This window comes from Embiotoca jacksoni, unplaced genomic scaffold (assembly GCF_022577435.1).
Source record: "Embiotoca jacksoni isolate LCO1_2020_lvr unplaced genomic scaffold, fEmbJac1.0.p SCAF_12, whole genome shotgun sequence".
NCBI classification, from domain to species: Eukaryota; Metazoa; Chordata; class Actinopteri; family Embiotocidae; genus Embiotoca; species Embiotoca jacksoni.
In genome coordinates, this window is record NW_027185252.1 from 3,340,001 (window position 1) to 3,367,070 (window position 27,070).

The 27,070-nt window shown below is 43.7% G+C and overlaps 1 protein-coding gene across 2 annotated transcripts in view; it reads left to right on the forward strand.

Annotated features, from left to right (window-relative positions):
* The window catches only part of LOC138195141 (homeobox protein Meis1), an 82,195-nt gene extending 64,950 nt beyond the window's left edge, over window positions 1-17,245 (forward strand). Inside the window, exons 10-13 of one of the 2 annotated variants that reach the window (XM_069144248.1) lie at window positions 6,900-6,958; window positions 8,833-8,922; window positions 9,980-10,077; window positions 16,258-17,245. In XM_069144248.1, the coding sequence (XP_069000349.1) occupies window positions 6,900-6,958; window positions 8,833-8,922; window positions 9,980-10,038 (208 nt within the window). In that variant the 3' untranslated portion in view covers window positions 10,039-10,077; window positions 16,258-17,245. Of the gene's footprint in view, window positions 1-6,899; window positions 7,143-8,832; window positions 8,923-9,979; window positions 10,078-16,257 lie in introns of those variants that run through there. The other variant, XM_069144247.1, reaches the window with a different exon arrangement.
* Window positions 17,246-27,070: the final 9,825 nt, after the last annotated feature.

Here is a 27,070-nt window from a genome sequence, read left to right on the forward strand (position 1 = left end):
GTGGGCAGCACAGGGACGGCCATGTTGTTTCTGGGTAAAGCCGAGCTTCCAGCCGTAGCCTCTCTCTGGCACTGATGGATGACCGGCTAAATGAGTCCAAGGCGACGGGGATGTTTGTGAAGGGAAGCAGGAACAGAGATAAAGACGGTGACCCCTGTCACATGTGACAGCTACAGGCTCCCTTCGGATGTCTTATTCCGTCTTTAAGTCTTTTTCTTTTTTTTTTTAACCTGTGCTATTATAGTCCGTTTTCCCCTCCCCTTTTTTCTTACCCATGTCTCTCCCACCCTCTGTTTATACTTTCCAAGTCCTATTTAGAAGTCAATGAGTGTTGCAAAGCCAGCTCAGTCAGAGCCAATGAGTTCATGTATGATTTTTAAGTGGCCAACATTTCCTCTATATAAGTCTGTGAGGCACCTGGTTGTCATGGACACACACATACACATTAAACACACGGAGCTCTTCTCCAGTGTTTGTGTGTGCGAGCGGTTACCCGGCCTGTTGCTCCACTCTGTAAAACCAGCTTTAGTGGTAGATTCATGGCTCTCTTAATGGACACTGGGCTCTTGGGTAGTCGAGAAACAGGGAGTGTGTGTGTTTGTGCGTGCGTGCGTGTGCGTTTGTGTGTGTGCGCCTCCATACTTGCATTTTATGTGTGTGCAGTAATGGGGATTAAGTGACCCCATGGCTGTTCTCAGTCTAAAGCTCCTTTTAAATTTCACACTGTTTTCTTAAGTTTCCCTCCATATGTGGCGCTGGATCCTGCTAATCCACCTCATGTTATTAGGAGCTGGATCAGCAGCCATGCATGGACCGAGTGTGTATGTGTCAGTGGGTGCGTCTGTGCAGAGCTACGCATGCAGTTGGAGATGGTTCAGGGGGTATTTGCCTGCCAATAAAGACTTATATGTTGTGCTGACTCAAAACACAGACCTCTTGTCTAGTAACAACCTCGCTGCAGCCAAACAGCAGTCAGACGTGGTCACGTGACACCTACATGACCTTACTTCAACTGTACGTGTGTGTGTGTGCGTGTGCGTGTGTGTGTTCCATTATGTTTTTTATTTGCCCATGCACGTGTGTTTATGTCCATCACAGCGTCACAGCTAAACCATAGGTAATATGTAATTTTCCACTTTCTCCACAGACATTCAGTGAACATGTGGGGAGTTCAGGAAGCACAAAGGATCATGGGGTGGATCTGGTTGCATGTTGTGTGTGTTGGAGTTACAGCCTTATATGTAGCTGGTTGATTGGCCCTGAGCAGCTTGGAAACAATGAGAACGAGATTACGATGCTACGTGCTGACAAGTGAGCGCTTGCAGCACAATGAGTGCTGTGAGGTACATTTGCAACCGTGTTCGCACAGGTGTTTGTACTTGTTCAAAGCTGCACAGACAAATTAACGACAATCTCTTTGCACAATATCAGGTATGGCTTACTCATCAATAGTTGCAGTTTTGTTTGTTTTGTACTCCTCTCAGCTCAAAGCTCTAACTAAGTTCTGAGGTCACAGGTAGAGGTTACTTTATTTTAAGTGGTCACATGTCTAACAGTGTGTACAACTTGTCTAAATACTCTTTCTTCATCATAGCAAAGGGTTAGAAAGATAAGAAAGATGATTTTCCTTCATGAAAACGCATAAATCCGTACCCTAACACAATCTGAACACTACAAAGTGTCACAAATGTGGAGAATCCACTCTTCAATGAAAACTGTTTAAGCTGTTCAGCAGCAATGACCCAAATATAAATCATGCAGACACTATAAATGCAACAGTAAAAGCCAAATGGAAAACTACAGTAGTGACTCGTTGTTTAAGGCTACATCCACGCTAATACATTTGGCTAGATTTACACCGCACAGCCACACTACTGGTCCGATTTCTTAACTGTTTGTGGATTTACGGATGTGTGTTGCAAATAGAGTTCTGCAAGCAGCTGCGTTAGTTTATTCAAACTAATCTGACGCATCTAATCCCAGCATCTGACCTGAGAATGACATCGAGGAGAAGAGAAAGATACAGCGGGAGGGAGACGTGGAGATGTGAGAAGGAGGTGATTTATGAGTTAACTCGTCAACGAAGGAGAACAAGGGGAGAAACTCATAACTGTAATTCCCTCACACACACCCACATGCAGTGCGCTCGCATGCACGCACACACACACACACACACACACACACACACACACACACACACACACACGGAGAGAGAGAGTGTGTGCAGGTACATGCGCATGACTGCACTGCCACCCACAGCTGTGCATAAGAGAATATGTGAGCTCTATAATAAAATAACTAATTACTTAAGAAGATGGAAATGTGCTGCATGGGACGCAGGATGAGATAATAAAGTTCTGCAGGGATAAATGTGCGACACAGGAATGGGAATGAGGTTTAGGGTGTTCACTTCAACATGTACTATTGCTAATCTTGTGATGTGTAACTGCACTTGTGTGAATGCACAAGTGTGTAATTTTTGTCTTTAAATAATTTTGTGAGCCTAAATTGTGTCAAAATGCCTTTTATAGAGGACTTGTTTCAAAGTTTTGTGCAGAGAAACAAAGGGCATACACTCACTATTTTAGTTTGCGTTAGGGAGTGTGTGTGTGTGTGTGTGTGTGTGTGTGTGTGTGTGTGTGTGTGTGTGTGTAGGAAGGATATATGGGCCAGGCGTTAATTGTGGTTGAGCAGCAGACAATCAATGCTAGCCATGCACTGACAACCTGATGATAAGCTACACGGTTCTACCCGTCAGAGCTTGCTTTCTTTTTGGTGCTATTAAATCATATTGATTGGCAGGCAGGAGGAGTGTGTGGTTACGCAGTTATTTTAAGCGTCTCTCCGATTTGAATATGCATGTAAACCTCTGTCGCTGTAATACGCTGCTGAAATATCCAGCTGTGTGTGGATGGAAGGTGTGTGAAGGCCGTGTGCAGATTTCTCTCAGATTACTAATGTAATGTTGGTAGTAAGTGCCGTGTGTGTGTGTGTGTGTGTGTGTGTGTGTGTGTGTGTGTGTGTACAGTATGCACACATTTGTGTCTTTCAGTGTGTCTCATATTACTAATATAATATTGGTAGTGGGATCGGGAGATGTGCATGTGTGAGTATGCGTGCCACAGATACTGAGAACTCCACATGAATTTAAATCAATGAGCTCGCCGAGTAACCTTTTGTATATCCAATCTGCATCTTTCCACTGCTCGTTATTAAATTATCCCCTAATTGGTCACGCAACAAAGGCAGCTGATGAAAAAGACAATTTCTTGCTTTTAATTGGGCATTTCACGTGTGCTTCGTGTACACCTGTGTGCGGCTGACTCGGCTCGGTATGCCCGTGTGTGTGTGTGTGTGTGTGTGTGTGTGTGTGTGTGTGTGTGTGTGTGTGTGTGTGTATGTATGTGTCTGTCTCGGGTGTAATGAGAATAGGACATTAGTGAGGGCTTGGCAGACGCCGTCGGCAATCAGTTCCACTCTTTCCAGGGAAGGAAGGAGGGAGAGGGGTTGGAGAATTAATCCAGACATTAGCAATCTAAAGGAAGGAGAAATAGATTGGAGATGAAACAATAAAGATATAAAACGCACCCGGTCTCTTCACATGACTTAAGTGCCTTCATTTCTGGCACAACACGCAGCCAGCATGTTCTTTTATCCACATGTATCGTGGGTGCTTGCATGTGTCAAACATGTGTGCCCCCGGTGGGAATCCAACCCGTACCCCTCACAGTCTTCATACCCTGAACTATACGAGGCCAAATTTTAAGTCATGGTCCTTCCTCCGCGTTGTTTTTTTGCCCAACTTTAGGCGCACCACCAGCGGCGTGTCACGCCAAAATAGCCCAGCTATTGTTGCGCCGAGTGGAGCTGAATAGTGCAGTTCATTGTGTTGTGATGGGAGGCAGGGGAATGAACAGGCCATAAACACTGGCCCTATAGCACCCAGGGGTCGTGAAAAGGTGAAGTCTCACTCCGCTTTACTCTTCTCTCCCTTTTTTTTTTCTCCCTCTTTTTTCCTCTCCGTCTCTCCATCACTGTATATCTCTCTCTGAGTCTTCCCTCTTCCTCCCTCCTTCCTCTTCATCTCCCTCACTCCAACCTCTCTCCTTCTCACAGTCTTCCTCTCTGTTAGCTTATTAACGGTCACAGCAAGAGTGTCTGGTTTGCAGACCAGAGCCCCTTTGCTTTTTTTTTTTTTTTTTTTTTCCTCCCCACTCTCTCACTCCTCCTTCGCTCCCATTCTCCCGCTCTCCATCGCTCCGTTCCCCTGACTGCTATTATGAGAGGCATTTTATCCTTTGTTCCAGCCCCCATGGTGCATCTGGCCTCAGATATGGGGACGACGGGGACAGGAAACCGGCGAGAGTTTTTGAGAGGAGGAGGAGGAGGGGGTCTGGTGGGTTTGACTGTAGATTCATTGCTGGGAGGTGGGCCGCCAGTTTCCACCATACAGGGAAGGAATGATAAGGAGAGAGCGAGCAGGAGAAGGAAACAGATACAGAGAGAGAGAGGCAGAGTCACAGTTACACTTGTGCTTTTAGAAGTAGTTAGTAATAACACTTTAGGGTGTCATCACAGCAGTAGCAATGATAGTGAAATTAGTACTGCCTCCGTCTTTTTAGTCCTTACAGTAAATAAGCAGTGGTGCCATGTTTCACATCGACTTTCAAGTCCATTACATTCCTCCCTGAGCCTCGCTGTACCAGGAACAAAGGCCCGACTTTCTAAGAAGTGCACACCTATTGCCAAAACAACCTCCTTTGTTGCATCAGTGTATTTCTGAGCGAGGTGGAAGGAACCGTGTTTTTTTTTGCAGGACCGATATTAAGAGGAAGGAAAGGAAATGCGCGAGAGGTGGAAGAACAGAGGCGAGGAGACAGCAATGGATGACAAGAGGAAGGAGGTGAGGAGAAGGAGAGGTCAACAGTGAGCCAGCGCTGGCCTCGAGATGACCTCGTCCTTCTGTAAAGGGTTCGGAGAGCGGAGGACACGAGAGGAGAGTTAAAGGAATGCTCAGGCCTCCTCAACCCTCCTCCTTGCCCTCTTTCTCTCTCTCCCTCCCTCGCTCCTCCTCCCGTATCTCCCCCAGCAAAAAACAGGGTAGCAGGGAAGGAAGGGAGGGGGTGTCGGTGATAAAACTCCAGACGTTCCCTCATTTGATGGTGCTTTGCCATGTCAGTGCATTCTTGCATTCCTCCTTTGCTATTTCTATTTCTTTCTCCCCCCTTAAAATTCCAATTCATCGTATACTTTATTGTAGCAAATACAGAACAAAAGTGTTGAAGCTGAAAGCTCAAAGGCGGACAAGATCGCTGCCACATTTGTTTGTCTTTTTCTCAGATTATTTCACCTCGCAGAAAGTTCCCCATGCAACTAACAGTTTTCTATGGAAACTTACACAATATAAGAAATCAATTATAGAAAAACAATGCAGGGAAACAATCAGGCTATTAATCATTCTCTCGCTATCCGCCACCCTCTGTCTCCTCACTTTTCTGCAGCTCTGAATCTACAAGGTTATACAGGATAGATGGTTGGCAGAAAAAAAGCACCATAAAGAAGTTATGAAGAAGAAATATTTATAATAAAACAGCCACAGGGTTCCATTCAGTAATCAGGGGTCAAACTGATGCACCGTGCCAGTGTCCTTTTGTTTCTGCTCCTCCTTCTCTCCTCTCCCCATAGTGCTCCCTAAACGCTCTGTTTTGCAGCTTTAGAAGAGCTAGCGGGGCCTATTGTTTCCTTTAAGTTCAGCTAATGCTCCCCTTTCAGAGATGAAATAGAAGTGTCCGGTGGGGCAACAGCAGGAACACATAAATCAAGCCCGAAAGCCCCAAGAGACTTCTCTCCTCGGGGTCATCACAGGTCAAAGGGTCATTTCACAAGAGGTTAGGCTGAGCAAGACCAGAGCGCTGCCTGTGTGAGTGTGTGCAAGGGCGTGAATATTTGTGAATGGATGTAAGGAGTTGGGAGAGGGATTAAGAGTGTGTGTGTGTGTGTGTGTGTGTGTGTGTGTGTGTGTGTGTGTGTGTGTGTGTGTGTGCGCGTGCGTCAGTATGCAGTTGAAAATGAGGGGAGAAGCAGATGTAAATATGAGTAACGGTGTGTGTGTGTGTGTGTGTGTCTGTCTGTCTGTCTGTCTGTCTGTGTGTGTGTGTGCAATAAATGGTGTGACTGGGTGCCTTTTTTATAGGAGGTCACAGAGTAAAGAGGTTAGTCCAAGGCCTTACGTAAAAAAAAAAATCCTGCTCCTGTGAAAACACACCGGCGCTAAAAAAAGCTCCTGCTGTCACAGAGTAACACACGGTCACCTGTCTCGGCAGAGTATCGCCCCAAACAATGCCTCTCACCGGTGGCAACGTGACATGTTTCTGTCAGCAACACTTCCCACACTGCCGCGCTCGGAGCCAAGTGTGTTAAACAGTCAGCAATCTCGGCTCGTCGCGAGGTGGAACGTCTCCAACAAAGCGCGATGGGTTCGAAATGTTTCAAAGTGGCAGGGAGAAAATCACGGCTAAGCCTCACCCCACAAAGACCCGAGTGTTTCAGGCTGACGGGACCGCGTGTACGCCGAGGCTGCGCAAGTTTGCACAAGTCGGGGTAGTTCTGCGTTTTCAAAGACAACCGCCTCGGTTGTTGAGGTTGTTAAGGTTTGACTTTTGCTGTGGCTCTATCGGGGCTTTACCGGGACTTATGGGAGCATAATTACTCCATATCACTGTTATGGCTAGCTATAAGAAGTAGACCGATTTGGCAATGTGTTTGTTTTTGTGGTGTGTGCCAAGATTTTCAAGGTATTAGTCAGCAATTTTTGCTCCAGAAACTGACTATGTTTTTGTGTCCCTTTCTTTTCCCCTCTCTGTCCTCCATCCGTCCTCTTCCTCTTCATCTTCTTTCAGGTTCATTAACGCGAGGAGGAGAATAGTGCAGCCCATGATCGACCAGTCAAACCGTGCAGGCAAGTCTCCCGTAGTTACTGTATTCAAGTTGCGCAGGCGAAAGTCCACACTCCATGCACCCGGAGGCCCCTCAGCTGGTAAATACAGGACCGATGCCCCCTTTTTTTTTTTTTTTTTTTTTTTGGAATGTCCAAAACCCTCAAGGGGCTTTCCCCCTTCGCTGTAATACTGACCACTAAAATCAAGAGCCAAAACATTAACAAGCAACTATTAATCAACTTTGACATGACATTTGGGGTGAAAACTCTTTGTTAATTAAAAAAATATAATAATAATTTGGCTGAACATGAGTTAATGATGCGTGGATTTATTTTTCTTCTGATCCTGTAAACAAAGCTAGCCGTGTTCTCAGTAAAGTTTGCTCTTAACCCGCTCCTCCCGCCTTCTGCCGAGCAGGCGAAGGGGAAAAAAAACACTCAATCCTTCCTCCCCGGCTCAAACCATAACATCAAGACAACTACACCCGTTTCTTTTTTTGGGTGACCGTTGTTTGGCTTTTTGGCTCCAGACCTGTTTTCACCCCCCGCCCTCCCACTTCCCCCCCCTCCCCTTTTACTCCTTTAAACACCCTCCCTCAACCCTATTTGCGGCTGTTTCAGGGAGCGAGGGGAGCGAGTGAGTGGTCCCCCTGGTGCATGGCTTGGTTTGGACTGCCGTAAACTTTATTACCTGTAATAGGGGTCAGAGGTCAGGGTAGCATTAGGGGCGCAGTAAAGTTCAAAGGCATTCAGTGGGGCCGAGGTCTTGCTTTTGCTTGACTGACCCCCGAACAGCCTGAATCCAAGGTAAGTGGATTTCTATGAGAGCAGAACAATGGAGGCGAGCGAAAAATAGGAACCCTATCAGGTTTCACTTATCGTTGCTGCTCAGTTATAGGCAGTATTTATTAGACAAAGCATCTAGGTAGGAGCAGATTCTGAGGCCATTCAGCGAGAATGACTTATTGTTGAAACAAAGGGAAACTGATTGAAGCTTTAGCCTGGAGTTAGTTATTGTTCTTTGATCATAATTATACATTGATAGGAGCAGTAATTATATTAAAAACATTCTAGTGTCAACTGGCAAAATGCCATTTTTTTTTCCTACACATGAAATATTAATTTAGTAGCAAGAATTTGGTTTAAGCCTTTTCAATCTGAACTGTAATAATGTACCGTTTAATAGCAGCAATGTTAAAGATGAAAAAGTTTGTTTTCAAAATGCCGTCTTAGAAAGATCCCAACCGTAGACACGTGTCCCTTTAAAACGTACCTGTTGGCTGGTTGCGCTGTGCAAACAAACTTTATTCAAACCAAAAAAAACTTTTATTTTGAAATTCTAGTGGCGACTTCAATATATAAATGTCTATGAAACGATGCAGAAGACATCAAGGATATTTCCATTTCATAAAAACCATGCAGTCCTGACCTTTCATATTTGACTCATTGTAAACATATTCTAACATAAACGATACTGTCAGACAGTTTGGAATAAGACGATGAATACTTTGAAGAACATTTTGGGGTAATAAGAAGGTATATTATCTGTACTTTCTACTCGTCGTTCTGTCGAAACAGATGGCTTGGATCTCATTTTAAAACAAAAGTCCTTGTGTGTCTCAAGTGTACCACGGTGTGTGTGGAAACCTCAGTCCGATCCCTATTAGAGCATTTAGACGCATTAAGGTCTACCAGGGGCTTACAGTGGAGAGCCGGCTGCCGAGACATGGAGCACAGTGACGTTGAGAGACAACGGCGGCTTCCTGTGCGTGCACCAGCCAACAGATGATGCCGCTTCGGCCACTGAGCCTTAATTAAAAGCACTAATTGACCACTCTGTTCCCTCCCTCCAATCCCTCCGTCCCTCCCTCCCCTGTCTTCTCCTCCGTCCACAGTAAGTCAAGGAGCTCCCTACAATCCAGATGGCCAGCCGATGGGGGGCTTCGTCATGGACGGCCAGCAGCACATGGGAATCAGACCACCTGGTAAGGCTTTCTCTGCGTGTCTGTCCCTTTTCTTTCCTCCCTCGCTCTTCCCATCTTTCTTCTCTCTTTTGCCCGCTGTTGTTCGCTCATTTTCAGGCCTTTGTCTTCTTCAGTCCCTGCCCCAGCAGTCCATCCTCATACATTTCCCACTCCCGTCTGCTCAGATTCACCTCCTCTTTCTCCTCCTTTTCACTTCTTTCGGTATCTTTATTTTATCTGCCATGATGGCGGTTTATTGTACCAGCACGCTCCACGTCTCTTCTCACACACAAGCACTTATATGGTTGCTGTGCGGTGGTTTAAGGGTAAGCTGTGCACCCTTAAATGCAATAAAAAAAATAAAAAAAAGATTCACACACACTCTCACACACACACACACACACACACACACACACACACACACACACACACTCACTCACTCACTCTCTGCTACCTCCCCCCTCCCTGCATACACAACCCAGAACAGGTGTGGTCAATCACATTACACCACCGACTCCTTCCTCGCTCCCACTCCCCTCGCTCTCAGTCCTTCTCCCTCTCCCTCTCTCACGCCATCAGGTCTAATCCCAGAGTTTGTCCTTAAGCTCCTCTCCTCCTCTATCCCCTGTTTTCTGGGATTCTCTCAAGTCTCTAACCCTATCTCACCCTCCCCTCAAAGTCAGCAGGTTTGGATAAACTGCCAGGCAACTTAACCAACCCCCCCTCTCCCTCCCCCTCCACCCACCACCACCACCCTCTCCTCACCGACTTCACACACTTCTCCCTGCTAGATCCAGGGAGCTCTGTTGCTATGTAGTCTGTCAAATTAGTCTCACAGCATTAAAAAAAAATTAAAAAAATAAATAAATAAACATCACGGTATTTAGCTCGGTGTTGTTTATCCTTTCAGTTTGTAAACATTGTCCCGGGTTACACTTGATTATGACATTATAGTATGCATGCAAACGAATAGATGATAAATAAACTGTAACTTAGATAACTTCAGTCAGACATATTAAAGCTTTTTGTTGTTGTTGTTGTTGTGGTTTTGCCTTTAAACTTTCTCTGTGTTTCTCAGGACCAATGAGTGGAATGGGCATGAACATGGGCATGGAAGGTCAGTGGCACTACATGTAGCCCCGCCCCAGTCCGACCAATCACAACACAAAGGAGGATGTAAGTTCACACACACGCACACACACACACACACACACACTGACTTACAGATTTTTGTTTTATACTTTCCAGATCAGCAGAGAAGTGCCTATACCATTTTTGAAACAGCTCTTTATACATGTATACGATCGGAGGTTCTGGTTTTAGGGTGCAGCTTAAGACGTTTTGTACAAATGTTCTACATGGTGTGGTTTCTTGCTTGGGAAATAGCTATTCTCCAGACTAATATATTTGGAAATAATTCATTAGATTTCTTTTTTATTTTTTTTATTTCTGTGTTCAAATGGGTTTTTGCTACAAACAGGTTCTTGTTCTTCCCAGGCAGATTTTTCCCCTGTTACTCTCTGTCTAACTCTCCCACCCTCGGCCTGGTGATAAGAGCCTTTGATCACAACCTTGTAACTCTCTGTGTATGTAATGTCTGTGTGTGTGTGTGTGTGTGTGTGTGTGTGTGTGTGTGTGTGTGTGTGTGTGTGTGTGTGTGTGTGCGTGCGTGCGTGCGTGCGTGCGCGCGTGTGTGTGTGTGCTAGTGTAGCGCCTTCGCTCTCTCATATCCAATAGCTACAGGACTAAACATTCTTCATATCAGGCAGGGGAGGTAAGAAAGGAAGGTCTTCGGGATTAAAAAACAAAAAAAAAGAAGAAAAGCAGAGGAAATAACAGACATCCAGTCATAAACAAAATACACAAATGTCAGTGATTGATGATAAACAGTGACGAATATCTGTTTATTATTTTGTATGACGGGATTTGGCACATATTTTTATTAAACGTGGGGCCAAAGGGGGGGGGGAGATAAGGCGGGGATGAGTTGGGACAGGGGGAGTGGGTGGTGAGATGGGGTGGGGGTTGGTGGGGGGGGGGGGGAACTGTGGGCGGGTTGGGGTGGGGTGGGAGGGGGCAGGTAGGACGTTGCTATGGCAACAGACTGATTGGCAAAAATGTAAGCAGTCGTTGCTGGTGCAAGGAGAGGGAGAGAAGTGAGCGCCCCTTAAGTGTCATAAATCTGCCCGGTTGCTGTTGATGCATGAGCCACATTAATACACACACTAACCAGCTCGAGGATCGCCCCCCCCCCCCCTCCCACTCCCCCCCCCCACCCCCCCCCCACACACACCTCACCCACCCCCTTCTTTTCTCTCTGTCTTTCTAATGCTCGCTCTGTCTCGCTCCCTCTTTGTGGTTTTTCTCCCTGTCAATTTTTCCTCCTCCATCTCTTTTCACAAAACACCTTTTTTCTGTTTCTCTGTAATTCCCCCCCCTCCCCCTTCTCTCTCTCTCTCTCTCTCTCTCTCTCTTTCTTTCTCTTCCTCTCACCTCGTCCCCCCCCCCCCCTCTCTCTCTTTCCTTCCCTCTCTCTCGCCCCAGGGCCAAACAGACTCCCACATAATTCTGGATGTATACAGGCTTGGTGTTGTCACAGTGCACAGTGTGTATATAAAGTGGCTATGGGTCCAATCGTACGGAAACACCATTGTTTTGTGTGTGTGTGTGTGTGTGTGTGTGTGTGTGTGTGTGTGTACCGTTGTGGCTACATGGATACCACACACAAACATTTCTATGTGAAATACATGTGCTGATGTGTGGGTGCATTAAATGGGCATGTCTAGTGTAACTGTGTATGTGCGTGCCTGTATGTGCACGTGTGTATGTGTGTGTGTGTGTGTGTATGGTAATAGGATTACTCCTGGCACAGGGAGGGGACACAAACTAGTGCAAAATGGAGGAGGTAGCCAGCAGGGTATGGAGCTTAGCTGGGCCTAATTGACTAGATCCAAATTAAATATGCCATCACCAGAGGTGTGACCAATGGATTTGACTTATTCAGTTTACAAAAATAGAGACCATTAACCCTCCACACAATGCGCGTGCGTGTGTACGTGCCGTAGTGAAAATGTGCCACCCTTGTTTCCGTCACAAATGTCCACAACTAAAACAAAGACGGAAAACCTCACGTCGAATGGCATCTTTCAGGTTTGAAATGCAGGGAGACGTGGAAATAATAAAAAAAATTTAAAAAAAAGGCTGCGCTTCAGAATGAGACGTGTGTGTGTGTGTGTGTGTGTGTGTGTGTGTGTGTGTGTGTGTGTGTGTGTGTGTGTGTGTGTGTGTGTGTGTGTTTATGTGTGAGTGTGTAAACATGAGGGCTGTGTCCAAGCAGCCTCTTTCCAGCAGCTGCTAGCCTTCCCAGCAGACCTTGCTTTAAACAGCCTCAATTTGCCTGCTGAATCTCGTAATTGGGCCACCAGAGGAATCCTCTGCGAGACGGGCGAAGCACAGAGAAGATGAGTAGACAGAGGAAGAAAAAAAAAAAGAAAAAGAGAGAGTGAGTGAGGTAGACAGAAAGAGGGAGGGGCGGACGGAGAGATGGCGAGCGAGAGAAGAGTAAATGATAAGAGGGAGGGGTAGAAGGAGGAGGAGGAGGAGGAAGAGGAGGAGGGAGAGAGGGAATATGAGAGAAGCCGGGAGAGGGATGGTGACGGAAATATGTCTACTCTTCTTCACGACTAGTCGTGTTTTTACAGCTTCATCAGATAGCCGTCGCTAGCAGCTAGTATGTCAAATATTGCTACTTTCCTTTTCTAGGTCAATTAAATGTAAATGATGTGTTATATTCTTTCATGACCAATTAAATTAATAGGTTATTACGTGAGGGAGGGAGGGGGGTGGGGAGTTATCTTATTTGATTAAGAGAGCACAGGTTCATTATATTTTATAAGCAATTTTCATTAGCAGAGTTGAGATTTTGTTACCGCGGGGCTAAATTGAGCGGTTATTGTGCTGGTGGAGCGCCGAGCCGCCATGCAGAAGGTGTGCCGAGCAGTCACACTGCAACATTAGTTAAAACTAAAGCCAATTAGTCCTGCTTAGTGAAGAGCGTTATGCCTTCCACCCGATGATGACTGCAGAGCTTATATCCCCTCGCGAAACAATACACCTGTCAGCCGTGATGAAGGCCGGCAAGTGAAGCAGAAGTGAGCCGAGCCTTTGATAGCGACAAGGGTGACTCCCGGATGACCCTTTACTCCCTTCCCCTTCTCTCTCTCTCTCTCTCCCCCCCCCCCCCCTGCTTTCCCTCTTGCACAAAATTAGCCGGGGGTGGCCTCTGAAAACTGTAATTTTCGGTTCCAGGACAATAGTTATCACAGGGTGGAAGGATTAATTATGGCGCAGAGCGTATGGAATTTTTTTTTCCTGACCCTACCCACTTGGAGCTTTTCCCAAAATGTCGGGCAGAACGCTCGAGTGAACGCTGGCAGTAACCCCTTTGCTGCCAGTCTCGGTTGGAGACCCTTTGTCCCGGGACTCATTGCTCCAATCATTAAGCACAAATTTGTTAACCTTCAGCTGAGGGGGTCAAGATCCCTTCCCTCATCCACCAAGACCTCCCCCACCACCACTGCCACCACCACCACCACCCTCCCCACCCTCAACTTCTTTTTCTGGTTGATGAACTTTTACTATTAACAAACGCTGGAAAAAAAAAACAAAAAACCCCAAAAAACAAGTCCCGATGGGGATTTCGTGCCCCCTTGTATTGTCCGTGTGAATGTGTGTCCCTGTTGATTTGGCCCCTCAGGAATCCCCTCTTGCAGTCTAAGAAACCAGGCTTGCAGCTCAATGTATTGATTGGCTTATTAAGTGAAAAACCTTATTAGTGATGTGTGCTCTTTCAACCACGCATAGCATTTATTAGAGCCTTTTACATGGATTTACTGCAGTAATCAGGACGCTCTCGTTAGCCAGGAGTAAATATGCAGGGAAAGGCAAACAACTTGAAGTAACAAATCTGATGGTTTTATTTTTCTTCGGGCATATTTTTTTAGGTGTTTAGTCCTGTGTCAATCAAATAGCGACGGGTGCAAAACATGGTACAAAACAAACTATTTTCAGAAACTTGCAACGCAGATATTACATTTTCTGGAAAGTTAATGGATCATCGCTTTAACCCCGAACATTTGTCTGCGCTGCGTTCGAGCCGGCGTCGCTAATGGCTTTGTTTGTTGTGGTGTCGCAGGTTATGTTGCACAATAGAAAGGCCACAGGCTTTGATGCCATTAGGTCCAGAAAGAGATATGTTAACCTCCGCCATCACCTCCCTCGCTGAAAACAAGCGACGTGAATCGCGGCCAACACAATAGCTCGCCCTTCTCTTTAGCGAGCTGCACCTTTTCCTCTTCGGTGGCCCAGGTGAAGACTGATGGATGAGGGGGAATAACAAACACGGGCCCTCGCGTTCGCTCCTCCATTGTCCTCCTCCCGCCGCATCTCCTTGTTCTTTTCCCTGCTGGCCTTTGTGTCGTGTGTCGTGCTCCTCTGTGTGTGTGTGTGTGCGTGTGTGTGCGTGTGTGTGCGTGTGTGTGCGTGTGTGTGTGTGTGTGTGTGTGTGTGTGTGCGTGTGTGTGTGTGCGTGTGTGTGCGTGTGTGGCAAACACGTGGACGGGCTCTCTCGGGTGACGGCTCGTGAGCGTCACCTCTCCTCTTCGGTTTTTAACAACAATGGCCGTGAGTCCTCCGTGGTGACGTTCCACCTGCGGAGGTCGATGACATCTATTGTTGGCTTTAACGAGAGGCACGTAGGGAGAGAAGAGGGTAGAGAGGGATTTCTTTACATCCGGCATTGTTTGAGCCGGTTTGATGGCATGCAGTAGGTTGCACCAGTTAAAGTGGGTTTGGTTGATATGTGGCATAAATAACAAAACGAGTCAAGTCTTGTTCAACAGTATCACACTTTAAAACACGATAGAATTGTATTCTGTGTTATTACTGACCTAAAAAAAAAAGTTTGACTAAGTCTTTGTTTCATTTTTGGTCAAACGCTGACTGCCAACAACCAAAAGATAAACGAAAGGCTAATTTAAGTTTCCTCGCAGTCCAGTTAAAAAGATTATCCTGGAAATGTTAAGCACCGGACCTCGGTATCACTTCAAGTCGATCATGTGTGTTTGGTCTCTAAGTCCTCTCCTACTGTTTAAGTAGCATTACTGAGGGTGTAGGATTAACTCACTAAAGCGGCCAATGCTCTCTCTGCCTGTCTCATACGTCCACACAGTGCTGGTGAAGGCCAGGCTTCGGCCTGTATTCTGACCCACATTAAAGCTGGTGTTGGGTTTGCAGTCGTTGCCACGTATTATACAGCTCCTCCAGGGTCTCATCGGCAGGTCCTACGACGTTCATGTGCCACAAAGTGTAACGTGAGAGGCCGCTTTCTGAAGTCTAGTGTGATCTATTGTCGTATTTAATGAATGATTAATGACATCTAACTCATTCAGTTGTTTCCTTTTCGCAGTTAAATGCTTTCTGCGCCCGTGAAGTCTTGTTCAGAGCTTAATGAGGTTTGCATGACATGACTAACATTTGCACATATAGGGGAGTTTGTCATTTATTCAACTGGGTACTTTGGGACAACATCAGCCCTAAAAAGTTTACATTGAATGGTTTTAAACCACAGACTGTGTGTAAAAGTGGACGTAGCTTCCGGCTCTGAAAAATGAGGCCGATGCGGAAGCGCCTTAAGCTGCGATACCACCGGGTGCCACTAGAGGTCGGCTCCAGAAAGCCTCCGACTCCATAGACTCCTATTTCAACTTGTCCCATAGAATTCTCAGCCAATAAAATTTTTCCACAAGTTATCTCGGTGTTGTTTGCTAAAGTCGCTCCTTCTTATTAGTTTTCTGGAGGTCCATCTGAAAGTAATCCTGTCATTAATTAGAAAAAAAGCTTCAAAAGGCTATGTTTTTGGGGGTGTGTCTCTTTGATTGACAGGCCTGTGGTGCAGTCAGGTTACATCTATCGGTGGGCGGGACATAGTATCGTCTGGTTTTCAATCACGTTGAGTCAGATCCACCGCTCACTCCCTCCCCCCCCCCTCCCCGCCAGCTCGCCCAAATATGGTCACTCTGGCTCCAAACCACTCTGAACTAGCAAGGTGCCGCCGGCTAAAATCCGAACGCGAGGCTTCATGACAGCCGTTCACAAAACAATGGGTGACATCACTGCTGGCTGCCACTTGTTTTAAAACCCAGAAGACTCTGTATTTTCTGGTCTGAACGGATGTCACATGGTGAAACCGTCTCATTCGAAACTTTTAAATGAGTCCTCTGATCATCCAACTCTAATCAATCTGCCAAATTCATGTGTGCAAAATTGATTAACGATGATGATCTCGTCTTTCCTCAGACCTGCAGGCAAACCAGGGGATCATGTGTCTCACAGAGGCCTTTGGAGCTTGGAAACGGGACTCCCCGACTTCCTGATGATGGCAACCAACAGCAAACCCTCTCTGCTCACCTTCAAGGCCTGACAACATCTTTACTCAGCTGATATCTCCAACATGGAAACCTTCCACGACTGCCTACAATCCTTGTCTATGTATCCATCCAAGGTGATGCACAGAATATCAAACCTCACCCAGATGACCACCCCCACCCCTCTCCACCCCGCTCCCCCGCCGCCCCCTCCTACATTCTCCCTGGTGGACACTCGACTCCGCCCCCCCCTTTGCCGCTGCCCCGCTAAGGTTCACATGGATTCCTCCATTAAAGTGATTGTGATTGCGAGCATCGATGACACGAGAGACACGTTGGGTCGTTTGCCCGTACCTTCGGTGAATGTGGCACCCGATGATTTATTCTTGACTCTTTGGCAAACACAAGAGACTTCCTGCGAGAAGCACTCCACACTCTTTGGGACGATGGGATTGGACCAAAGAGAAGCCAATGTCTGTATCTGACAGGACACTAACAAAGCAAAAGAGGTGCCCTTTTACAAAAAATATAGTGGATTGAAACCTGGAAGGAGGGAAAGCGAGAGAAAAGAAATTAAAAGTATAACTATATCAACCCCTAGTTTGGGAAGCGAGTGGAGAAAGAAAATATACTGTATACTGATGTAAAATTACGCTGGACTCTCACAAGAACTGGGAATTTAAGTATTGTAAATGCTATTGTATTGTTCTGCATATTATGTTGTTTCTAATAGATTTTTTTAAAAAAAGGATGTGAACTTTTTTCTCTTTTTTTCTGGTTTCTTTCCACACTGTGTGTGTGTGTGCCGTCTCTCCATCAAATTTGACCTCCTGCCCTCCCAACCCCCCTCCCCCACTCCATTGAATCACACTGCGTTTTTAAAAAGAAAAAGTGAATAAATGAACGATTCGATCAGTCAATTTCTCGCAGGCCTTTTTTTTGGATTGTTAAAGAGTGATGACGAGTCAGATATCCTGGTTTTTTTTTTTGTTTTGTTTTGTTTTTTATATATACATACAGTGCGCACAGCCCCTTCACACACATGCAGGGTGCAGCTAATTATATTACTGTTGCTTTTGTCCACACCTTGTAACTCCAATTTTGGTGATTTTTTTTTATATTTTCATATCAGTTTATTATATGCTCCTCCACTGGTGGGAGTTTTTTTTTTATTGGTAGAGAAAATGATCTGACTGTTTGAGGCCATGAAGCTCATTGGATGAATTCCAAAAACAATGACCTCGAGCTAAAAACAGTTTATAGACGCTAACATTTTGGAAAAACAAGGTTTTTAATCCAACTTTTCATTTGATCCATTTTGAGGACAGATGCGTAATGTAGGTGTCAACATGGCTAACAAACATGATACACAACTAGGGTTAACGCTCACAAACAATCTAAAAGAAAAATCACTGTGGATGGGAAACTACAAGTGTGTGTCCCACAAACATGCTGTTTCCTGTTTTTCCCTCCGTGTGTGTGTGTGTGTGTGTGTGTGTGTGTGTGTGTGTGTGTGTGTGTGTGTGTGTGATCGAGGGCCTCTGAAAGTCTATTCCAGTGTCTTATTGATGTGTTTTATGTCACATGGCTGAGCACTGGCATGGCCAATAGATTCTCCTCCCCTCATCGTTTGATGCGGCCCGATAACAGGGAGAGGCGGAGGCTATGGGAAAACACCATTTATACCACAGTCCATTCATTTTGATTTAACCAGATGATGTAATGCTGATCAACAGACAGGAGAGAATGTAAAAGTGACTCTGTGTGTGTGTGTGTGTGTGTGTGTGAGTGGCAGGATGCATGTGAGGGGGAACATGCGTGTGTGTGTGTGTGTGTGAGTGCGAGTGTGTCTGTGTGCATATGTGCTTGTGTGTGTTATCAATGCTTCCATTATCCATTGCTTCAAACATGTATTACGCACATCTTTAAAATTCCTTTGAAGACAAGTCATGATTCTTATGCTTTTACTTTGAAGGGTATATATGTACATCTGTGTTGTAAATAAATACTTTTTGTTCAACAGAACTCCTAACTAGTCTCAGATTATATTCCTATACACAGATATGACATAACAAAAAAACACATCATTAGTTGCTCAATAATTTTAACACAGAGTAAATAACTCAAGTGATGGAGTTTGTAAAAGCCAAGGTAGTCACAAATGTGATTACATGTCAGCAAATACCTACTAAAGAAAGCAGAGGTCCGATTATACTTAAAGAACATGCACTTAAGTCAGCCTTCCTCCCATTGCTGCGGAAAATGTGCAGCTAATGCATGCGTTCTGCTGTAATTTTCTCACACACAGAAGGGAAGCGAGGAGAGAGGGGCTCGGCAAGAAAGCGAATGATCCTTCATTTAGCATTAAAATTCATTTAGGTAAAATTGCTACAAACGTGTAAATGGGAAGATTAGTTCTCCCTCACGCCTTGTTGCCCGCAGTCAAAGGGCTCCGCTTGAAGCCCGGCGCTCTGCAACCGAGGTTGTCTCCGGGATACTCTGCACTTCAGGAGGGAGAGGCTGGGCTGACTGAGGAGACGAGGGGAGAAGAGCCGAGCCGAGTTTTGTCTAATTGATACATTTCGGAGAGCAGCACTGAATCCCAAAGTCAGTGTCTTGTTTTTTCCCCGTCTCCAAACCAGCGAACAAGAGAGAGTCTGTTTTATCCATAACAAAATGCGCGTATAAATCAATACTATACCCTTCTTTCTCTATATCTCTCCTCCAAGCAACTATTGTGTTTTTACTGCCTTTGCCGTAGTGAATGCTATTTACACTAAAGAAGAAGGAAAAAAAAGACGCTCTTAAAAAACCCAGGCGACGTTTTAATTGCTTCGCCTCTCCACCATGGCTGGAAAATCCGAGGCTGTGAAATGTGAATTCCTAAGCCTGTGGCCGCTGGGAGCTGTGGAGACAGAGGAGAAAGCCCATGCTTGACTGCCCTCTTTAGGGAGGCCTGGTAACTGTCCGGGGCAGGGACGTTTGGAGATGGCGCACAGCACCACGTATCCTTTTACGCACGGACGTAAAACGTCCCAAAACACATTTTGGACGATTTCATAAAACTAGAAAAAGCTAAGGGGAGTTACAAGGAGTGTGTGGCTGCGCAAAACAAAAGAACAGCACTATTTAAGTCAAAGGAAATGTATTTGTACAGGCCTACATCTCGTTTGATTCTGTGTTTAATTTGAAACCAGGTGTTTTTTGAACCCCCCCCCCCCCCCCCCTCCAAAAAAAAATAAATAAAAGTGTTTGGCGCGTAAAATAATTGTCACTGATCACCGTCACTAAATTTTACTTTCAGTAAATGTGCTTAAAGAAGTGCCAAAATCTTTAAGCAAAACACACAAGGGACATCTACTACAATTAATAAAGACATTTCATTGAGTTAAATTATTGAAATAAAACAATTTAATTTGTCTCACTTCATTGACAATTTTAACGTTGTTTTTTTTTTTTTTTTTTAAAGGTATTTTAAACACTCGCTGTCTAATGAAATAATAATGATCTCTCTATATATATGCCTTTTTTTCCCCCAAGGTAGTTGTTCATTATGAGCACTGGTGTAACTCTGTCTTCTATTTTATCACACGTAAAACTCTTACATATTTCGACTGTGTATTTTTCCGAACATTTTCGTCACAGCTGACCTATATTTCAAACTGTTTGAGATGTGAATATATAAGTTGCCTTTTGACTGTCTTCTGCAGTTTAAAACAGTTCGTATGCACGAAGCTGTAGGTTCTAAGTTTGACCTAATTCCAAAAACGCAGAGTCGAAACGTAATTTGTAGTTAATGATGATGGTAGGCCTAACCACTCCTCTCTCTTCCAAACACACACACTGACCGTGGAGTGAACTGTCAGAGTAATGAATAGAGCAGAAATGTGTTCCAGAGCAGCGGAGGTGACCGGACAGACCTGTCCTCCTCCCAGAACCTAGATATTTATGCGCCTTTATGGTTGAAACAGGGAAGTTGGACAAGTAACCGTGCGCCTCTTGTTCTGTTCGACAGTACAAGCCATGACAAATCTCAGCGGCAATAGTGTGTGAAGGCATATTAATCCAGAACAGCGTTTTTAACTGGTTGCTGGACGCCGGGCCTGTTCGTCAAACTGGATCTTTAAATATTTGCTGAGCTGAAACAGATTTTTTTTTTGAAGTCTTTATTTCAAGTGGAATTTTCGACAATAACACACAGCACTTTGCGTTGAATTTTGTCTTATGTACCAGTTACCTATGTTAGTATTTTATTTCTAAAAAATAAATAAATAACGTTTTAATGTGTTTTCACATCCGATGCAACACTGGAGTTTTTATTTAGTTTATTAGCGTTCTAAAAAAAAAAGTCAAATCAAATTAAAATAGCATGTTAGGCCTTGAAGTCAAATGACTACAATTAAATGAACGCAAATCGTAGCACGGCGCATTATTTTATTTCCCTTTACTGTCCTCCAGAGAGCCAGAAGCTAAATGTGGGTCATAAAACGTATGTTGATTAACCAAACCGGCGACTTATTGCCGACAAGTTCCACATCAACAAGGTCCAAAAAAAAAAAAGACTGAAAAAAATAAAGACTTTACACAAACGCGTAACAAGACAATACTCGACCAAATCAATTTCCATAGTCTCCAAAGCGAAAATCATTTCACAGGAAATACTTATATATCTGCGATGACACGTCAATATCTAGCTACTTTATGAAATCAATATGGACACGAACACAAATTACACCGTTAGTCGTCTCCAAACGCCTCTCAGGACAAACTTTCCACCCCCCCCCCAAAAAAAAAAAATAAAATAGAAAAAAAACAAAAAAAACCGCTCCACCTTCAAACGTCGCGTGGCAGCTGGTTTTGAAACAAAAGAAGGACGAGAAAAAAAAGGGGGGAGAGAAAAACAAAAATCTGTTGGTGGGGAGAATGAGAGCGAGAGAGAAAAAAAAAGAAGAGAGGAGGACTGTTGAGCAGGGGCCATTTTGGATGTCATCTGTCTCCTTGGCGACGGGGCCCCGGCCCTCAAAAGCCCCTTGGGCGCACGGATTGTTTGAGAGGAGCCCGCTATTTTCTGCAGCATCATTTATCACTGTCACCACATAATGATTCCCCTCGCAGCTCCTTATTGATGTTTGTAATTGCATTATCTCATAAGGGGGGGATGATCAATGGAGCCGAGAGGAGCATCGAGGGGTCAGGAGATGCCGGATTGCTGTTTGTCCATTTAATGCAACCAGGCTCTCATTATCTGCAGCCTCTCTGTGTTCAGGCTAAGTAACGTTTGGTCCGCTCTCCTCTGAGGTTTTACAGGGAGGAGAGGGGAAAAAAGCAGAGACGGGGGTAGGTGGGGTAGGTGGGGTAGGGGGGGGGGGGCATTTCGTTTCATTTGTTTAACCCCAAGCCACTGCAGATAAAAAAAAAAAAAAAAAATTGAAATGCAAAGGAGCGAGAGGAGAGTGAAAGGAACGTGATTAAGTGTTATGTTATTAGTTCTATTAAGTCTGAAAAACGAGACACTGAATTAAGGCGCACAGCTTTGGGCTCTTGGGCATCTGTGGTCATATAACTTAAGATGATTAAACATATCTGCAACAATATGCACTAAACGTTCAAATTGACCCCATGCGTGTGAAGAGAAACTAATAACAAGAATCTGGCGGGGAAATGTTTGGCCATGATTCAGGTAATTTGGGGTTCGCTCCACGGAAAGAAAGAATACGCTTGGCTTTCTAAAGTTGTGAGATACGGAGCATCAGCACCAGACGATGTCTTTTGGAGAGGTTCGTGTTGGGGGGTATGAAGTCATGAGATCCAGTTTCAGAGCCCGACTGAGGCCCCCGAGTCAAACAAAATGCCATACTCCCTCTCTCCAAACGACCACGTACCGAAGTAATTACTTTGACGTGGGTAAGTTCAGTGCCCCCCCCCCCCCCCACCACCACCACCTTCACGCACACAACAAGCAAACCATCATACCTAATAAAGAGGACACGATGGCGTATTTTACAGTGTGTAGACAAATTATATTAAAAATACATTTTTACTTTGTAAAATATACAATATGAGGCAATTGAGTTTGTTTTTTTTGTTTTTTTTTTAACCTCAAAGCGAATGCTGTGTTTAAAAAAAAATAGGTGCATGAAAGATATTGAAAGAGAAGCAAGACAAGTATTTTTTGAACAAATCAATGTTGTTGTTGTTTTTTTTTTTTTTTTTAACGTTTTTACCGTTTGAGCACAAACACAAATAAAAACGTATCCTTAAAAAAAAAAAAAAAAAAAAAAAAAAAAGGACTCAAGCGTGGATTTGAAGAGGTTACTTTGCTTCTTTGGAATATTTCACAAGCTGACACCAGAAGCAGAACAAAATCTGTCTCGGAGCGAGCCTTCTTATTTAGTTTCTGTGGAAGAGGCGACGGGTGCGGCTGCTGGGTGACATTCTGCAATCTTGAAGTGAACGCGCTGCGCGTCACGGCGCACAAGGGGGGGGGGGCCTGTCAGCAGGTATGAGTGTGGATATCTGGGCCAGGAATTGGAGACATGCGTATTAGTGTGTGCTAGACACAGGCGGGGGACAGAGAGCCTGGCTCAGGGAGATACAAGTGGGCAGCAGGTAAACACTCCAACCGCTGGTTTGTGGAGAAACTTCGCGCAGCTCATTCAGAGCAGGAATCTGCAGCTCGGGATGTCTTGTGGGCGCGTGGTGTGTTTCCCTACTCTCCAGCTTATGACCAGAGACATCCGGTGCTTGGGATAACATGTTTTTGGCCTCGGTGTTTTTCTCTGCTCGCTGCTCCTGCTGTGAGGAGGCAAACGCCGCTGGCAGAGCACCTTTTCCAGCGGAGAGCAGCAAACCGCGGCTGGTTCATAACCAGAGATGTTTCTGTCAGCACCTTCCTGAATATCCACCTCTCTCTCTCTCTCTCTCTCTCTCTCTCTCCCCTTGCTCTCTCTCTCTCTCTCTCTCTCTCTCTCTCTCTCTCTCTGGAAGGTCACCTTGGCGGTACCAGGCAGGGCAGGAGAGCCAGAGGAGCAGGGGTGGGTGGGGGTGTCGACTCCTCACAGCTCACCTGGTGAGCCTGGATCCAATAATAGCGGACCCCCCCCCCCCCCCCCTCCTCAAAAACACCCCCCCCTCCCACACACACACACACACACCCTGCCGGTGGATATAATAATACCGACATCTTTGGCACAGAACTGCTCAGATTCTTTTAGCTCCTCCGCTCATTACTCCCAGTGTTGCCTTTAAAGTAAATAGGCTACTTATTTACAATAATCCTTCCCTCCTCCCTCCTCTCTTCTCCCAATATTAAATTCACAATTTCTCCCGGAGTTTGGATCCTCTGAGAAATGAAACAGTGACTCTGTTGTTAGGTCGGTGGTTCGACTTCCAGAAGAAGATATCCAGACACAAATCTTCAGCTTCGCTGCCAAGATGTGCTGCATCAGGAGAATAGAGCCCCTGTTATTGGTTGTGTAAAAAAAAATAAAAAATAAGGACGTCACATTCAATTTGGAAATAAAAAAAAATATTGTAAAATATATATTTTTGTTTACCTTAATATTTTCTTCAGTATCATTGTTATTTACTGGGGTACTGTGCGTCAAACCAGTTTGCGTCTTGATACGCAGCCGTGCTCATTAATTAACTTTTGCATGACTGCATGGGTGAGTTTTAACTCCTTTTTTTTGTCTGGACTCGGTGTGTCGCTCTCACTCTCCCGCACAGAAGCGGCATTGAGCGGCTGCAGGGACCGACTGCTCGGCCTCCAAAAGTAAACAGTGAGGAAGCATGTTGAGACAGGACAGAGGGGCTGAATTCCAGCCACAGCACAATACTGATAAAGTATTGGCCCCGAGCCACTTCCATTAGTTGGTATGTAGAAGGCTACTTCACCATTCATAGCACCATCCAAACTGTGCTCTGATCTTAAAACGTGTTTTGGGTAGTTCTGGAGATTCTTTAGGAGCTTGTTGGGCTGAAAAAAAAACACGTCAAATAATATGCTTTATTAAAACTGCAAGCAGTCACATGCTGCACGTCCCGGAGCGAGCTGTTGGGGGCATACTTCAAAAAAATAAAAAAAAGTTTAAAAAAAAGTATGAAAAAAAATATGAAAAAAAGTCAAAATATGAAACAGAAGTAACTATAGCATCCTCAGAAATGTGAAAGAAAAGTCATACCATAGCGTGTCCTCAAAAGCACACGAGAAAGTAACAGCATCACAGGCACAATGGTGTAATGGTTGTTGCTGGTGCCTGTGGTGGATTCCAGCTTGAGACATGCATGTCAGGTCCAGAAAATGCAATACACAAAATAAGTCAGACTATGGTATGTCGTCCAAAACTATGAAAAAAAAGTCATACTATAGCATGTCGACTAAAATATGAAAAAAAAGTCATACTATATATAGCATGTCGACTAAAATATGAAAAAAAAAAGTCATTATATATAGCATGTCGTCCAAAAATATGACAAAAAAGTCATACTTTTCTTTCATGGACTTGTCGTTTAAATTTGACAAAAAAGTCATACATGTCCTCAAAAGCACACGAGAAAGTAACAGCATCACAGGCACAATGGTTTAATGGTTGGTGCTGGCGCCTCTAAGTGAGAAGGTCATTGGTTCAATTCCTGCTGGCAGCATGAATGTAAGTTCCAAACAATGTCATTATGTTGGATGTTGTACAAATAGTTAATAGAAAGTCAAACTATATTATTTCGTGCATTGCGGTCGTAACATCAGTGGCACAGTGGTTAGCACTGTTAAAAATATGAAAAAAATAAATAAATCATACAATAGCGTGTCGTCTAAAATCTGAAACAAAAGTCATACTATATAGCATGTCATTCAAAACTTTAAAAAAAAGCCATACTACAGCATGTCGTCTAAAATAGGACAAAAAAAGTCATACTATAGCATGTCCTCAAAAGCACATGAAAAAGTAACAGCATCACAGGCACAATGGTGTAGTGGTTACTGCTGCTGCCTCCAAGGGAGAAGGTCATTGGTTTGATTCCTGCTGGCAACATGAATGTTAGTTCCAAAATATGTCATTCTGTTGCATGTTGTACAAATAGTTAATAGAAAGTCAAACTATATTATTTCGTGCATTGCAGTCGTAACATCAGTGGCACAGTGGTTAGCACTGTTCAAAATATTTTAAAAAAGTCATACTATAGCATGTCGTCCAAAATACAACAAAAAGTCATACTATAGCATGTCGTCCAAAATTATGAAAGAAAAGTCATACTATAGCATGTCGTCTAAAATATGAAAAAAAGTCATACTATAGCATGTCGTCCAAAATTATGAAAGAAAAGTAATACTATAGCATGTCGTCTAAAATATGAAAAAAAAAAGTCATACTATAGCATGTCGTCCAAATTTGGAAAAAAAGTCATACATCGTCCAAAATACAGCAAAAAGTCACACTATAGCATGTCGTCCAAAATAATGAAAAAAAAAGTCATGCTATATTGTCGTCTAAAATATGAAAAAAGTCATACTATAGCATGTCGTCTAAAATATGAAAGAAAGTCATACTATAGCATGTTGTCTAAAATATGAAAAAAAGTCATACTATAGCATGTCGTCCAAAATTATGAAAAAAAAGTTATACTATAGCATGTCGTCTAAAATATGAAAAAAAGTCATACTATAGCATGTCGTCTAAAATATGAAAAAAAAGTCATACTATAGCATGTCGTCCAAAATACAACAAAAAGTCATACTATAGCATGTCGTCCAAAATTATGAAAGAAAAGTCATACTATAGCATGTCGTCTAAAATATGAAAAAAAGTCATACTATAGCATGTCGTCTAAAATATGAAAAAAAGTCATACTATAGCATGTCGTCTAAAATATGAAAAAAAGTTATACTATAGCATGTCGTCTAAAATATGAAAAAAAGTCATACTATAGCATGTCGTCCAAAATTATGAAAGAAATGTCATACTATAGCATGTCGTCTAAAATATGAAAAAAAGTCATACTATAGCATGTCGTCTAAAATATGAAAAAAAGTCATACTATAGCATGTCGTCCAAAATTATGAAAGAAAAGTCATACTATAGCATGTCGTCTAAAATATGAAAAAAAGTCATACTATAGCATGTCGTCTAAAATATGAAAAAAAGTCATACTATAGCATGTCGTCCAAAATTATGAAAGAAATGTCATACTATAGCATGTCGTCTAAAATATGAAAAAAAGTCATACTATAGCATGTCGTCTAAAATATGAAAAAAAGTCATACTATAGCATGTCGTCCAAAATTATGAAAGAAAAGTCATACTATAGCATGTCGTCTAAAATATGAAAAAAAGTCATACTATAGCATGTCGTCTAAAATATGAAAAAAAAGTCATACTATAGCATGTCGTCTAAAATATGAAAAAAAGTCATACTATAGCATGTCGTCCAAAATTATGAAAGAAAAGTCATACTATAGCATGTCGTCCAAAATATGAAAAAAAAAGTCATACTATAGCATGTCGTCCAAAATCTGAAACAAAAGTCATACTATATTGTCGTCTAAAATATGAAAAAAGTCATACTATAGCATGTCGTCTAAAATATGAAAAAAAGTCACACTATAGCATGTCGTCCAAAATTATGAAAGAAAAGTCATACTATAGCATGTCGTCCAAAATTATGAAAAAAAAAGTCATGCTATATTGTCGTCTAAAATATGAAAAAAGTCGTACTATAGCATGTCGTCTAAAATATGAAAAAAAGTC